Source organism: Oncorhynchus tshawytscha, linkage group LG19 (assembly GCF_018296145.1).
Source record: "Oncorhynchus tshawytscha isolate Ot180627B linkage group LG19, Otsh_v2.0, whole genome shotgun sequence".
Taxonomy (NCBI): Eukaryota; Metazoa; Chordata; class Actinopteri; order Salmoniformes; family Salmonidae; genus Oncorhynchus; species Oncorhynchus tshawytscha.
The window spans coordinates 49905247-49920655 of record NC_056447.1 but is presented as its reverse complement, the minus strand read 5'-3'; the positions used below and the strand labels follow the sequence as shown (position 1 = coordinate 49920655).

Genomic DNA, 15409 nt, shown 5'->3' with positions numbered 1-15409 from the left:
ATATGCCTAGGATAGGGCATTTGAAATACAGTAGTTTAGTAAGTCGAAGCATTAAAGTATTTTATTGAAAATTATGACAAAATGTATACAAATTAACAGCATCAGGGGTGTCAAACAATCACATAATGGAATGCTAGACAGTCAGGGAGCATAATAAATTCCCAAAATGATGGACAATATTTAGCAAATTTTGACAGCGATGAAATATAACCAATTTTCAGAGCAGCTCTCTGGACCTCGATGAAGACCAAATGCAGCCCATTGGATAAAATGATTTTGAGGAAATATAACCAATTTTCAGTGCAGCTCTCTGGACCTCGATGAAGACCAAATTGCAGCCCATTGGATAAAATGATTTTGACACCCCTGAACTAAACATTGAAAAGTTATGTTGATGGTTGAACAAGATAATAACATAATAGTAATGGATCTTTCTTCATTCCTCCATCCACAGGAGGTTGGGTTGAGGCCACGATTGGGGTGGTTGGAACTTGTTTGGGTCCACAGAGTCTGTGGTCAGAGTGGTGCAGACGGGATGTGGGGAGGCCAGTGACAGGCGTGCTGCCAGGAGCCCCATCCTAACACAGCTGTGAGTGTCTCTGCTCTGGAACATACCAGCCAATATCCCACCTGCAAGACTGAGGAGGGAAGAGAGGGGTGTGTGGGAAACCAACATTCACCTATGGAGATTTTTTAATTTAAATCCTAGATAGCTACCGACCTGTCTCCGGCTCCTGAGACATTCACCATTTCGGCTGCGGTCTGAGCCAGAGCAGAGTAGTGGACGGCACATAGCCGACCCTTCTGGAAAACAAAAAAACATCATCACCATAATGTTCGGAGATATAACACACATATATATATATATATATACACACACACATAGTATCATCTTACCCTTGTTCCTCTCCTAGGCTGCAGGTCTACAGACCCAGCGTTATGTTCCCCACACAGCAGCACTCCCATGGCCCCCAGGGTCACCACCACGCACTGCAGGTGGTCCAGCAGGGGGCGTGCGAGAGCCATGGCACAGCTCAGCACTTCCTCCACAGAGCTAGGCAGCACTGACACCACAAGACAAGATCTCATCCTCATTAATCAGACAGGAGTTTGTGCATGATGATGAGCTTTCAAACAAAGACTTCATAGTGTGTGAATTACCTATTATACTAGCCCGGGCTCAGATCTGTTTGTGATGTCTATCGAAGTGTCAACTCCTATGGTCACTGTTACACCAAGCATAGGAGTTGGCTCCACAGCACAAACATAGCTGCGTCCAGGCTAATTACATATTATATACAGTAGGCTCCAGAAATGATCTCAGTGCAGGAATTACTGACTATCATACCTGCAGGTGTCAGGAGGCCCAATGCCTTGTTCATGGTACACAGCTCAGCCAGGTTGGGGGAGGTGTAGGCCAGGGCTTTCCAGCTGTCTGACAGGAAAGGCTTGCAGGCCTTGTCACAATCAGTTGGCTCATACCACACTGCAACACAAGTTTATCACATCAGGGTCTGTATTCATATAGCGTTTCAGAGAGGGAGTGCTGATATAGGATAGTTTTGCCTTTTTAGATCATAATGAAAAAGATGACATGGGGAGGGAGGACCTGATCCTAGATCAGCACTCCCACACAGATTCTTTGTGAATATGGGCCCTGATCACACAGCGATGCACTGATGGTAAGAACATGGTGATTGATCACTATTGATTGCTGTCAAAGTGTTCAGCTCTATATGCTAACCTGGCACTGCATGCTTCTTGGCGACAGAGCAAACATAGTTGATGGTGGAGATGGGTATATTGCCATCCAGACACATGAGAGAGGCTGCTGAGAGCTTCTCCTCAAACTGGGACACCTGTATGTAGAGATGGGCAAAGTTTTTATTTTTCAGTGCTATTCTATAAAAAACACAATAATGAACAAGAACATTAGATATATGTACTTTTATGTGTAGTAAATCAGATTATTTTTACAGTTTAAATGTAGATGAAGTACCTGCTTCAGAAATATGTATTTTTATTAAACCTTTATTTAACTAGGCAAGTCAGTTACATTTTCAATGGTGGCCTACCCCAGCCAAACTCGGACGACGCTGGACCAATTGTGCGCCGCCCTATGGGACTCCCAATCACGGCCGGTTGTGATACAGCCCGGAATCGAACCAGGGTCTGTAGTGACCCCTTCAAGCACTGAGATGTAGTGCCTTAGACCGCTACGTCACTTGGGAGCCCCAGAAATACTCACATACTGCTCTGTGATTTGCTGGTGAATGTCCATGTCGCCTAATCCCAGACTCAGATCCCCGCTCTCAGTGATTACGGCACAATAAGTGGCGGTCCGCTGCTCCTTAAGCACAGCAACACCACTGGTGTTCTAAAGGAAAATCAAAAGAGGAAAGAATGTCATGCCAGAATACTATGGGATAGAGGGATTCATTCCGCTTTGCACATGGTCATAACATTCAGTTGTTACCACTTATTAAGGGCCAGATTTACAGTTGAGATAAGTAACTCGCACAACTCTGATTTTAATGGAAACGTGCTGATCTCAACTCAGAACATCTCTCTAAATCTTCTCCACATACATACCATGTGCCGACAGTAGTTCAGCACAGCATCACTGTGAGAGTCAGTTCCAATAGCTGAGATGAAGAGAGGTCTTTGGCCCATTCTGCTCAGAGAGTCTGGTGGGTAAAATATCACACAAGAAGTCAACATTAAACTGTTTCACTCAATGCAACAGTTTCATTCCTTTTTCCTTTTTTTCACATATAGGAGCTATGGAGACATAATTGCACATTATAAACTGGTGGTTTGAGCCCTGAATGCTGAAATCAAATCAAACTTTATTTGTCACATGCGCCAAATACAACAAGTGTAGACCTTACAGTGAAATGCTTACTTAGAAGCCCTTAACCAACAGTGCAGTTCAAGAAAGAGTTACGAAAATATTTACCAAGTAGACTAAAGTAAAAAATAATAAAAAGTAACACAGTAGGCCCCCCGGGTGGCGCAGTGGTCTCGGGCACTGCATCACCAGAGACTCTGGGTTCGCGCCCAGGCTCTGTCGCAGCCTGCCGCGACCGGGAGGTCCGTGGGGCGACGCACAATTGGCCTAGCGTCGTCCGGGTTAGGGAGGGTTTGGCCAGTAGGGATATCCTTGTCTCATCGCGCACTAGCAAATCCTGTGGCGGGCCTGGCGCAGTGCACTCAATGTAAATAGTCTGGTAAATAGTCCGGTGGCCATTTGATTAATTGCTCAGCAGTCTTATGGCTTGGGGGTAGAAGCTGTTAGGGAACCTTTTGGACCTAGACTTGGCGCTCCGGTACCGCTTGCCGTGTGGTAGCAGAGGAAAAACAGTCTATGACTTGGGTGACTGGAGTCTCTGACAATTTTTAGGGCTTTTCTCTGACACCGCCTAGTATATAGGTCCTGGATGGCAGGAATCTCGGCCCCAGTGATGTACTGGGCCGTTCGCACTACCCTCTGTAGCGCCTTACGGTCAGATGCTATGCCAGGCGGTGACCCAACCGGTCAGGATGCTCTCGATGGTGCAGCTGTATAACTTTAAGGATCTGGGGAACCATGGCAAATGTTTTCAATCTCCTGAGGGGGAAAAGGTGTTGTCGTGCCCTCGTCACGACTGTCTTGGTGTGATAGTTCATTGGTGATGTGGACACCAACGAACTTGAAACTCTCGACCAGCTCCACTACAGCCCCGTCGATGTTAATGGTGGCCTGTTCAGCCTGCTTTTTCCTGTAGTCCATGATCATCTCCTTTGTCTTGCTCACATTGAGGGAAAGGTTGTTGTCCTGGCACCACACTGCCAGGTCTCTGACCTCCTACCACTGTTGTGTCGTCAGCAAACTTAATGATGGTGTTGGAGTCGTGTTTAGCCATGCAGTCGTGGGTAAACGGGGAGTACAGGAGGGGACTAAGCACGTACCCCTGAGGGGCCCCAGTGTTGAGGATCAGCATGGCAGACGTGTTGTTGCCTACCCTTACCACCTGGGGGCGGCCCGTCAGGAAGTCCAGTATCCAGTTGCAGAGGAAGGTGTTTAGTCCCAGGGTCATTGACTTAGTGATGAGTTTCGTGGGCACTACGTTGTTGTACGCCGAGCTTTATTCAATGAACAGCATTCTATGACAAAACATGTATTTGTACTGCTCTAATTACGTTGAGAACCAGTTTATAAACGCAATAAGGCACCTTGGGGGTTTGTGATATATGGCCAATATACCACGGCTAAGGGCTGTGTCTAGGCACTCCGCATTGCGTGGTGCATAAGAACAGCCCTTAGCCGTGGTATATTGGCCATATACCACAAACCCCCGAGGTACCTTATTGCTTTAAATAACTAACCAGCAAGGTTCTTTCCTACTCCACCAAAAGACTGGCAGACACTTCCAGGATTCGTCTGTCCAAACTGTTGAGCAATCAAACAAACCCATGTGTCATTGACATCAATTGAATATTCCAGACATGCAGTAGTAGATGCTTGACATTAGCAGAGTTTGTGTGAACGTACCACTAGCTTATCTGTTTTCCCCTTGGCAATAAAATCCACATTCACACCACCTATGACAACCTGTGATGATAGAGCCAGTGTTATTGTACACTAAGCATGTTACACACTGTCCATCAAGCTAAAACTAGAATAAGAAAAATGATGTGCTCTACAAGACAAGAGTGATTGGTTCATGTGTATTGATGATGAACATATGACTAGTACTCACAATGTTTGGCTGAGAGTCCGAATCTTTCTCTCTCTCCTTTCCGTGAGGAGCAGGTGTCCAAGTCTTCTTCTGCCTTCGTTTAGACAGTGCACAGGCTATCTGACTGCCTACCCTGGCATTATTATGAATGAGAGCGATATCTTTGGGAATATCAGATTAAGGGACCTTAATGTAATGATGATACAAACATTCAGTTATACATCGATAAAACAAGTTATAAAAACCACAATTATGTCAGATTATTATAATTTTTAAAAAACATTTTCTTACACTAAGAATGACTCTGATATGATCCCTCCCTCTCTCTCTGCAGCGTGGTTTTCTCACACCACGTTATTGATCAGAGAAGGATACTAGCCTGGAGGGACTTTCCTCGGGTCAGTTCGTTGACCTTTTGAAGAACGAAGGGTGTCAAATCCCTTCCTCTGATACCTTTAACACTACAGGGGAAATACGTACGAAGGCAACAGAGAGTTAATCGTGTGGCTGAGGTGAAATGCTGATCTTTTTCTTGTCATATCAAGGCAACCAAACAGGAACTCTGATAAGCAACTTCCTGTGTTGTCAGTCATGCAAGCGGCTATCTAGAGATCAGGAAATAACTGTTCAGAAAACTACACCAGCACAGACAGACCATGAAAAGTTCTCAATAAATAGGGCTTTATAGCAATACCTCAGTAGGCTAAAAAAACATGAGCTGGTGCACACCCAGAAAAATGTGTTTGTGTGGAGGTGCTGACTAACGACGAATAAACTATAAACTATGAAAATAAATAAAGTCGCACACTCCATATATAAACACCCAGAAATGTAATGGGTATTTACCAGTAGGCAACATACATATCCAAAAACATGTATTGGGGATTATAAACTGGGTGGGTCAAGCCCTGAATGGTGATTGGCTGACAGCTGTAGTATATCAGGCCATATACCACGGGTATGACAAAACATTTATTTTTACTGCTCTGGTTACGTTGGTAACCCGTTTTTTTAATAGCAACAAGGCACCTAGGGGTTTGTGGTATATGGCCAATATACCACGGCTAAGGGCTGTGTCCAGGCACTCCGCGTTGTGTCGTACTTAAAGAACAGCCGTTAGTCGTGGTATATTGGCCATATACCATACCTCCTCGGGCTTTATTGCTTAATTCAACTACAGTCAAGTCAGGTGGAGAGATCATAATATGTTACAATGCAGTGTTTTCTTACTTAGCCTCTGCCAGTGCAGCCTGTATAGCGTTCTCAATCTGTTCTCCAGCTGCTGCATGCTCCTTAGGGATGGGCACAGCCAGCAGCAGGCCACTCTGTAGACCCAGGGACAGGTTACCCGCTGTAGGCCAGGGGAAAGAGACAGGTATAGTACATTATGATGCAGTCACAATAAATTGTAAGATTTGTCATAAGCATGATATCTTATAATCATGCCTAGATTATCAGCTCAGAATGACCCTGAAATAACAGCAATTTCGAGTCAGTTGGAAAATGTTGCTACTCAGACATAAAATATTGAGCTGCGTCACCAATGAGATCTGCAGCCTCCTCAGCATTGTTGACATGGTAAGGGGAGGTAAACCCACTTTGTGGAGAGAAGAAAGCGGGGAAATTCATGGAGGTCCCAAATGTGGCGACACACACACCCTGTGTCTCCTGAAGAAAACACAATTATTAATAATTATTTGCGATGTAATGGAATCTCTTGCAATGGAATCTCTGCATTTGTCCATGTATAAAACCATCTAGCAATAACCACTAACCAAGTACTCCAGGGTGCGGCCAATGTCGAGAATGGACTTCACTCCAGCTGAGACCACAGCAATGGGAGTCCTGCCTAGCTCTGTCAGATCTGCACTGATATCCATACCTGAGAAGATGGTCAGTTAACAATTTCAATACATTTAGTTGTTTTCTATTTCTGTATCCTAAACATGAAGTCTCCCTGGTGTGTAATTTCACTGAGGCTACAGTAGCGTCCAACCAATAACATTTCACTGAGGCTACAGTAGCATCCAACCAATAACATTTCACTGAGGCTACAGTAGCGTCCAATCAATAACATTTCACTGAGGCTACAGTAGCATCCAACCAATAACATTTCACTGAGGCAACAGTAGTGTCCAACCAATAACATTTCACTGAGGCTACAGTAGCATCCAACCAATAACATTTCACTGAGGCTACAGTAGCATCCAACCAATAACATTTCACTGAGGCTACAGTAGCGTCCAATCAATAACATTTCACTGAGGCTACAGTAGCATCCAACCAATAACATTTCACTGAGGCTACAGTAGTGTCCAACCAATTACATTTCACTGAGGCTACAGTAGCATCCAACCAATTACATTTCACTTTGGGATATTGTACTTACTATTCTCTCCATCTCGGTGCACTCCTCCAACACCCCCAGTGACAAAGACATGGATACCGGCTCTGTGTGCTGCTATCATGGTGCCTGAAACCGTAGTGCCACCACAGAGACCCTGGAGAACAAACACACACACCGGTAAGCAAGGTATTCAATCTGAATAAGACTGAATGGAGTGGCTTTTCAGTTTGTCCAACCTTGACAGGTGCTCACCTTGCTGATGGCGTAAGGCAGGTCTCGGCGGGACACTTTCAGTGACGTCTTACTTCGTGCTAGGTAGTCCAGTTCTTCTGAAGACAACCCCACATGAACCCTCCCCTGGAGCAGCCCAACAGTGGCAGGAATGGCTCCCTCTGTTCTTACTATGGCTTCTACCGCTTTGGCTGTGCTGAATGAGGAAAAACAGTGACTGTTGAAAGCAGTAACTTCTAATACTGAATTAAGGGCGGCAGGTAATCTAGTGGTTAAGAGCGTTTGGCCAGTAACCGGAAAGGTTGCTGGTTCGATTCCCTGAGCCAACTAAGTGAAACATCTGGTGATGTGTCCTTGAGCAAGGCACTAATTGCTCCTGTAAGTCTCTCTGGAAAAGAGCGTCTGCTAAATGAGGTAGGTACATGTAAGGTTGCTAGAATAAATAAGCTTGATAGCATGGATTATATTTTATATCAGGGACTTTCTGTCTAACAAAGTCCTTCCCATTTTGACATCTTTGCAGCACATACCTCAGGTTGTGTGGGTATGGCATGCCATGGGTGATGATGGTGCTCTCTAGTGCCACCACTGCTCTGTTTTCTGCCAATGCCTGGGACACTGCCGGGTGGACAAGGAAGAGACCATCTGGAGGGGAGGGGGATACTTTTTTAGAAATATAAAGAATATAAATATTTGAATCCGACTTCAATACTACAATGAGGGTAAGTTCAAAGTCAAGTCTTTTAACATTTTTTCATTATTATAGCAGGGGCTGACTTTACCATTTTTGCATAATCTCCTGTGAAATGTTGTGATGCCACATTTTAGGAGTTGTGCAGATACTTCCTTCAGCAACCTCAACTCAGAATATCTAAGGGAAACAATGACAGCAGAATAAACTGATCAGAATTCAAGAATAACATTTTAAAAACAATCAACCAAACTTTTGTCAAAATTGCATGTCCAAGTTACAGAACAAAACGTAATCACAGGAAGTTACCTTAATGTCATGATGGAAAACAACACAGATTTCTCAGCCTTGGATTCCTGGACATTAAAAGCAGCAGTGAGTAGCCAACCAAGTCACTGCAAGGCACACACAATTCACCCATTAAGTAGATTTCCATGCTCTAGTTAGTTGGGATAAAGGAACCCCCTATTGGGGCACACAGCAGTAAATCTACACCCGGAATATCTGTGCTGCCTGCAACATTGTGAAATAAGTGTTTTGTATTCTTATCCTGCTACATTCAAGAACTGATTCAAAATAAAGGTATACTTATTCATATTAAGTCATACTGGTAGAGAAAAACCCAGTCAATTGTAACTTAATAGAACTACTACTTTAAAAAGTAATTGAGGAAAGGGCTCTGTCAGAGTTAGGGTCACATAATGTATAAAGTTCACACACAAAAAAGGCCTTATTACACATTATAAACTGGGTGGTTCAATCCCTGAATGCTGATTGGCTGACAGCCGTGGTATATCAGGCCCGATACCACCATATGACAAAACATTTATTTGTACTGCTCTAATTACATTGGTAACCAGTTTATAATAGCAATATGGCACCTCAGGGGTTTGTGGTATATGGCCAATATACCATGGCAAAGGGCGGTTTCCAGGCACTCTACCGTGCAAAAGAACAGCCCTTAGCCGTGGTATATTGGCCATATACCACACCTCCTCGGGCCTTACCCAGCAAACATGACTGAGCGGGGCCCCTTTGGGGCTGAGATGGGGCTGTGAAATCAGCCATCAGGAGGGTTTTAATGTGGCAGGGAAACCATTCCTTTACATTTTGGTTGTGTCATTTGTGATGCTCCAGCAAGATTATTCCATACAATAACACTAAGGGCCTTTATGGGTACAGTGGGTGTGAGCGCTGCACTCAGGAAGGGGTCTATGTGGAGAATCATGATGTTCTGAGATAAAACAGCTACACTCCACACAGATCAGTTTGAGACAGGAAGATAAAAATCACAATAAAGGACAATCTCCTGTTACCCTGTTGAACATAGGCATGGTCACAACGTTCATTATTGACTACATGCACGCTGTTTGTCTTAGAGTAACTCGGAAGTCGATGTATTTTTAGATGAAAAGGGATTTTTCTTGTAGATTGGGATCTCGGGCAGTGAGTGCCACCTCTGAGAGGTTGGTGTCAAATCAGACAGCACATTCCAATGGAGTTTCAGAGAACCAAGAGGACTGGAAGAAATAGACAGATGGAAAGGAACCGAATTCTACCAATTCTTATTATACACAGGCCCTGTCGTGTTGCAAGACATCCTTTCCTTCTCCCACTACAGCAACTTCCCTGCCTTGTGCTGTTACTATTGTGGCTATGCAGATGACCTCAAACACTCCCTCAGTGAGTTTGAGAATTTGTATGGCATTGAAGAGTTGGTCTACAATGTCCATAATCTGACTCTTGGCAGAGGATATGAGGAGGTTTGGGTCCTTAGATAGTTTTCAAAAGGAAAAGACGACACTATGAGCAAGTTGAAAGTCTGCCGGAAACCACAATTTGTTCACAAACAAATGAATCACCAAATTACTCGAGAGAACGCTCCCATCCATAAAGAGAACAGAGGAAAAGAAACATTCTCTGAAAAGAACACACTATATAGAGGCCCAATCATTCCCTCACTCCCTCACTGCACCCAGTTTCTAAAGGCTATATTTGAACAGTTCAGCATTGCCACAACCACTGGGGACAACTGTGTTAAAGGAGACCTGGGACTGGTACAGAACATCCTACGAGATGATCGCACAGGGGAGGAGTAAATTATTTTCAGGAAGTTCTTGACATTATTGACACTCTTCTCCAGTCCCCTGGATTCAAAAGACATTGGTATCTATAAAGCATGCCATCCTCAACTAAGAGACCAGGTTCACCACCTATTGGACATTTTGATCCCAATGGGCACAGATTGGGCAGCCACGCCCTTGCTACATAGTCAAGGTTTAGCGTTTTTTGTTATACCCATTTACTGAATTTCTCAAACTCTTATTTTTCAATTGTCCTACAGAGATCTATATTACTTACCAATGGCCCAGTATCACATTGAAGAGTTTCTGTATCATTCAGTTGGGATTGTTAGTAGTACATGGATACAGGATGCGTACATGGACACGTTATGGACACCTTATAACGATCCGAACAAACGCAAGAAAGCTTTAGTGACTCATGAAGTACCTGGTGAAACATGGATTTCATATGAGATGACAACTTTAAACCACAGCAGGTTCAACTGTGTGTGTCCTGCATGTGGTATGACATTTACACAAGTTGTGGGCAATTTTTGGCTTGCAAGTGCTACAAAAAATAAATAGCGGTTATAATTACAGCAAAAGTTATGTGAAGCATCTTTACATTAATATTTTTGTGGTCTTGGTATGTATGTGAAATCATTTTCTATTTTCACCAGAACAAACAAGCAATACATTGATTTGGAGCCACCCCCCCCGAAAAGGCAACAGATGTTTCCAAGTGCAAGAGACCTGTGTCCAGTAGTCTGTGCTTCCAGTCCCACCACTACCATTAAGTTTGCCAATACCTTCACCTCCCAGTAACTCTCCGTCTACCAGCAACCCTATGAACAACTCACTTTCTTTGAGTCACCCCCAATCTGCAAGACGCTCTCTGACTCCAAGCAATCCTTTAGCGCCTGCTAGCCACTCTCTGTCTGCAGGTATGTCTTGCAAAATTCTTTGCTAAGCCGAAATTATAAAAATAACGCAATTGGGCTTTAAGTCTCGCTGAGTACATGTGGTCAAAGTTTGTGATTAGATGCTTTCTTGTCAGGTATTGATAGTACTTGGTCAATGCGCTTGAAGAAATGAAGGACAGACTGACAACTTGAGAGAGTGGTGTCATGTCTCTCGATCAAGTAGAGCAGGAGGTCACTTTATCTGACGACATCAGCCTACCCTTACAAAACTATGATGAACTTGATCGCCTGGAACAAAAAATTGAGGACCACCAAAAGTCTAGAAGACTTGGTAAACTCAATACAGTAATTACTTTCTTACTAATAGTGTCTCTTTCCTTTACACATTTAGCTTTTATTCATTTCCCTTGATTTTAAATGACATATCTGGGGACCATTGGAGGTTATGATGTCCAAGCGACAACAAGAAGGATGATGAGTCATGCTCTGGCAGCTCAACTGGAAAGGCACGGATGACAAAATACCCTTTTACAACCTGGGGCTAAGGAAGGTTGTTGCAGGTACATCTCACAAACATTTTCACATTCTTTCGAGCACCTAGACATCCGTGATTTAAATGTTTGAAACTGCAACTGTTTCAACTCCATCTCCGACTATGGCCTGACATGTTAATTATGTAGAATATCAATGTGTCGCCATGGGAACCTTGTTGGCTATAGTAAGCATGATATATGCAGCTTATATGTGGGGGAGGGGGGGTGGGGTGAGTTTATCGTAGTGTAAAATATGGTTTCTGCCATCTTCCTACTAGACACCCATGCTTTCTCATGATATATGGCGATCCTATGATCTGACCCCTATTTGTCTGTATGCTCTAGGGTCTTCAACTGGACCTGTCACCGGGTCCACAGAGTCTGGTCATCTTCATATTGCATACGACACCCAGTTCACTGTTACAAATGTGATTTTTTTTCAGATACAGTCAGGAAAAGCCCTATCCAACCCAGGCCTCAAGATGCAACAGTTGAAGAGGAGATCAAGATCTGGTTGATGAACTCACGTGACCGTAGTGGAGGACGCAAGGAGCTGTTTGGTAATCATGAACGTGATTGATGAATGTATTCATATATGTTTCAGCCTTTCACAAGATATAGTTCTGACACATAGGGTTTCTACCCAAATCCGGCTGGTCGTTCGTTCTATTGGTTCGGTTGCCAGAGACGCGTTCAGTCTTCATGTTCTGTACCCAGTCGTTCAGTCTATATGTTCTGTACCCAGTCGTTCAGTCTATATGTTCTGTACCCAGTCGTTCAGTCTTTATGTTCTGTACCCAGTCGTTCAGTCTTTATGTTCTGTACCCAGTCGTTCAGTCTATATGTTCTGTACCCAGTCGTTCAGTCTATATGTTCTGTACCCAGTCGTTCAGTCTATATGTTCTGTACCCAGTCGTTCAGTCTATATGTTCTGTACCCAGTCGTTCAGTCTATATGTTCTGTACCCAGTCGTTCAGTCTTCTGTATGTTCTTTATGTTCTGTACCAGTCGTTCAGTCTTTATGTTCTGTACCCAGTCGTGTTCTGTACCCAGTCGTTCAGTCTATATGTTCTTTACCCAGTCGTTCAGTCTATATGTTCTGTACCCAGTCGTTCAGTCTATATGTTCTGTACCCAGTCGTTCAGTCTTCTGTATGTTCTTTACTGTACCAGTCGTTCAGTCTTTATGTTCTGTACCCAGTCGTTCAGTCTAGTCATGTTCTGTACCCAGTCGTCTCAGTCTATATGTTCTGTACCCAGTCGTTCAGTCTATATGTTCTGTACCCAGTCGTTCAGTCTATATGTTCTGTACCCAGTCGTTCAGTCTATATGTTCTGTACCCAGTTCTGTTCAGTCTTCAGTCTTTATGTTCTGTACCCAGTCGTTCAGTCTATATGTTCTTTTACCCAGTCGTTCAGTCTTTATGTTCTGTACCCAGTCGTTCAGTCTTTATGTTCTGTACCCAGTCGTTCAGTCTTTATGTTCTGTACCCAGTCGTTCAGTCTTTATGTTCTGTACCCAGTCGTTCAGTCTATATGTTCTGTACCCAGTCGTTCAGTCTTCATGTTCTTTACCCAGTCGTTCAGTCTTTATGTTCTGTACCCAGTCGTTCAGTCTATATGTTCTGTACCCAGTCGTTCAGTCTATATGTTCTGTACCCAGTCGTTCAGTCTTTATGTTCTGTACCCAGTCGTTCAGTCTTTATGTTCTGTACCCAGTCGTTCAGTCTTTATGTTCTGTACCCAGTCGTTCAGTCCTTCTGTTCTGCATCTTTGGATGTTCTGCATCTTTGGACGCGACCCAAGCCGTTCATTCTAAATGGTCCATTTCCATACTGGCTGGTAACGTTCCTATCACTTGCTTGTTAAGTCAACTACAGCTAATTTACAGTCATGTCAAACAGTGCAGCCAAAATAACAAAGTAGCTGTATATGTTTTAGCTGTTTCCTAGTTATATTTATTTTGATACATACATAACAATGAGCTAGTGATGCGCGATTTCACCTGGCATAGAAAATGTGCTCTCTCTTCAGGACACTTGTTCAATATCTAGCCAACAACACAGCTAACTCCTGAATAGAGCCAATGCTAACTAGAGCAAATGCGCTAAAGCTAGTTAGAAACTTCCTTCAAACTGCACGCAGAGACATACAAATGGTATACACAAGTTAATCTGACTCTGGGGATGTAGATAACGGGTTTCATTGCCAAAATCCCTAGGTATGCCGTTATTATTTAAGGCATATTAATTAATTGATAATAACTAACATATTTGTATACATGGCACTAGGCATTCAATTTCCCATAATTCATATCAGCTCATTACCAACAATACTGCTCTTAATGCTTACCTTCTCCAGTGTGTGAGAAACTCAGGAATGAGAGACTTTTTCGCCAGAAAAGTGAGTGAACTTTGACCCTGCCATGCCTTTTGTTGACACAGTTTGCTTGCCTTTACCATGAGAACTCTGACCTGTATCTATTCACCCAGTTTGAGTTTATGCAATTGGGAATTAACATGATATGAATAAGAAAACTATATCTTAAAATATATTCATTATTATCAATGCACACAGTTACACAATTTGCTAAGATCAGAGCTACTCTGGTATCAAAAAGTTGAATATATAATGAAACACATGAGTAATTAAATCAAATATGGTTGATTCCATGCAAGCTCATTCTCCCTGCCTCTTTCACTAGGCCTACACAACACATTTTACACCAACAGGTTTCTGTGCCTGTCACATGAGTGAGGAGAGACGGACCAAGGCTCAGCGGATGTTGAGTTCCACATATTTATTATAAAGTGAAACTTAACAAGAGCAAAACAAAATAAATCAATAAACTAACAAGGAAACGTGACTACGTGGTGCACATGCACAAAACACAAAATAATATCCCACAAATGCAGGTGGGGAAACAACCTACCTAAATATGATCCCCAATCAGAGGCAACGATAAACAGCTGCCTCTAATTGAGAACCATATTAGCACCCACAAAAAAATATCTATACTAGATCACCCCCTAGTCACGCCCTGACCTACACCATAGAGAACTAAGGGCTCTCTATGATCAGGGTGTGACAGTGCCAATATACCACACAACCAATAAACAAAACATACTGACTTGGGCACTTCAAAATCATGGGTTGTGTTTTCAACACCACAATAAATAGACTATGTCAATCTTGACAAACAGAAAATCAGTGGTGTAAAGTACTTAAGTAAAAATACCTTAAAAGTACTACTTAAGTAGTATCTGTAATTTACTATTTATATTTTTGGCAACTTTTACTTTTAACTTCACTACATTCTGAAATAAAATAATGTACTTTTACTTTTTTTTCACCCAAAAGTACTGGTTACATTTTTACAGGAAAATGCACACTTATCAAGAGAACATCCCTGGTCATCCCTACTGCATCTGATTTGGCAGACTCACTAAACACAAATGCTTCGTCTGTAAATTATAGCTGAGTGTTGGAGACGGCCCCTGGCAATTCGGCAACAAAAATAAAATAAGACATGGTGCCGGCACAGCCAGAAGAGGACTGGCCACCCCTCGTAGCCTGGTTCCTCTCTACCCGGCACAGCCAGAAGAGGACTGGCCACCCCTCAGAGCCTGGTTCCTCTCTACCCGGCACAGCCAGAAGAGGACTGGCCACCCCTCAGAGCCTGGTTCCTCTCTACCCGGCACAGCCAGAAGAGGACTGGCCGTCCCTCGTAGCCTGGTTCCTCTCTAGGTTTCTTCCTAGGTTCCGGCCTTTCTAGGGAGTTTTTCCTAGCCACCGTGCTTCTACACCTGCATTGCTTGCTGTTTGGGGTTTTAGGCTGGGTTTCTGTACAGCACTTTGTGACATCAGCTGATGTAAGAAGGGCTATATAAATACATTTGATT

The 15409-nt window shown here is 43.3% G+C and overlaps 1 protein-coding gene across 1 annotated transcript; it reads right to left on the bottom strand.

Annotated features, from left to right (window-relative positions):
• Positions 1 to 43: 43 nt before the first annotated feature.
• Positions 44 to 13935, bottom strand: zgc:136858 (uncharacterized protein LOC678543 homolog). Its single transcript, XM_024380139.2, has 20 exons — positions 13860 to 13935; positions 8300 to 8385; positions 8082 to 8170; positions 7830 to 7944; positions 7321 to 7495; positions 7111 to 7222; positions 6497 to 6603; positions 6263 to 6389; positions 5952 to 6072; positions 5097 to 5182; positions 4743 to 4882; positions 4535 to 4594; positions 4369 to 4432; positions 2593 to 2687; positions 2249 to 2377; positions 1745 to 1859; positions 1349 to 1486; positions 898 to 1064; positions 722 to 804; positions 44 to 638 (listed from the first exon to the last, which is right to left on the bottom strand). Exons 2-20 carry the CDS (start codon positions 8308 to 8310, stop codon positions 437 to 439), a joined length of 2136 nt encoding a protein of 711 aa, XP_024235907.1. The 5' UTR covers positions 8311 to 8385; positions 13860 to 13935; the 3' UTR covers positions 44 to 436.
• Positions 13936 to 15409: the final 1474 nt, after the last annotated feature.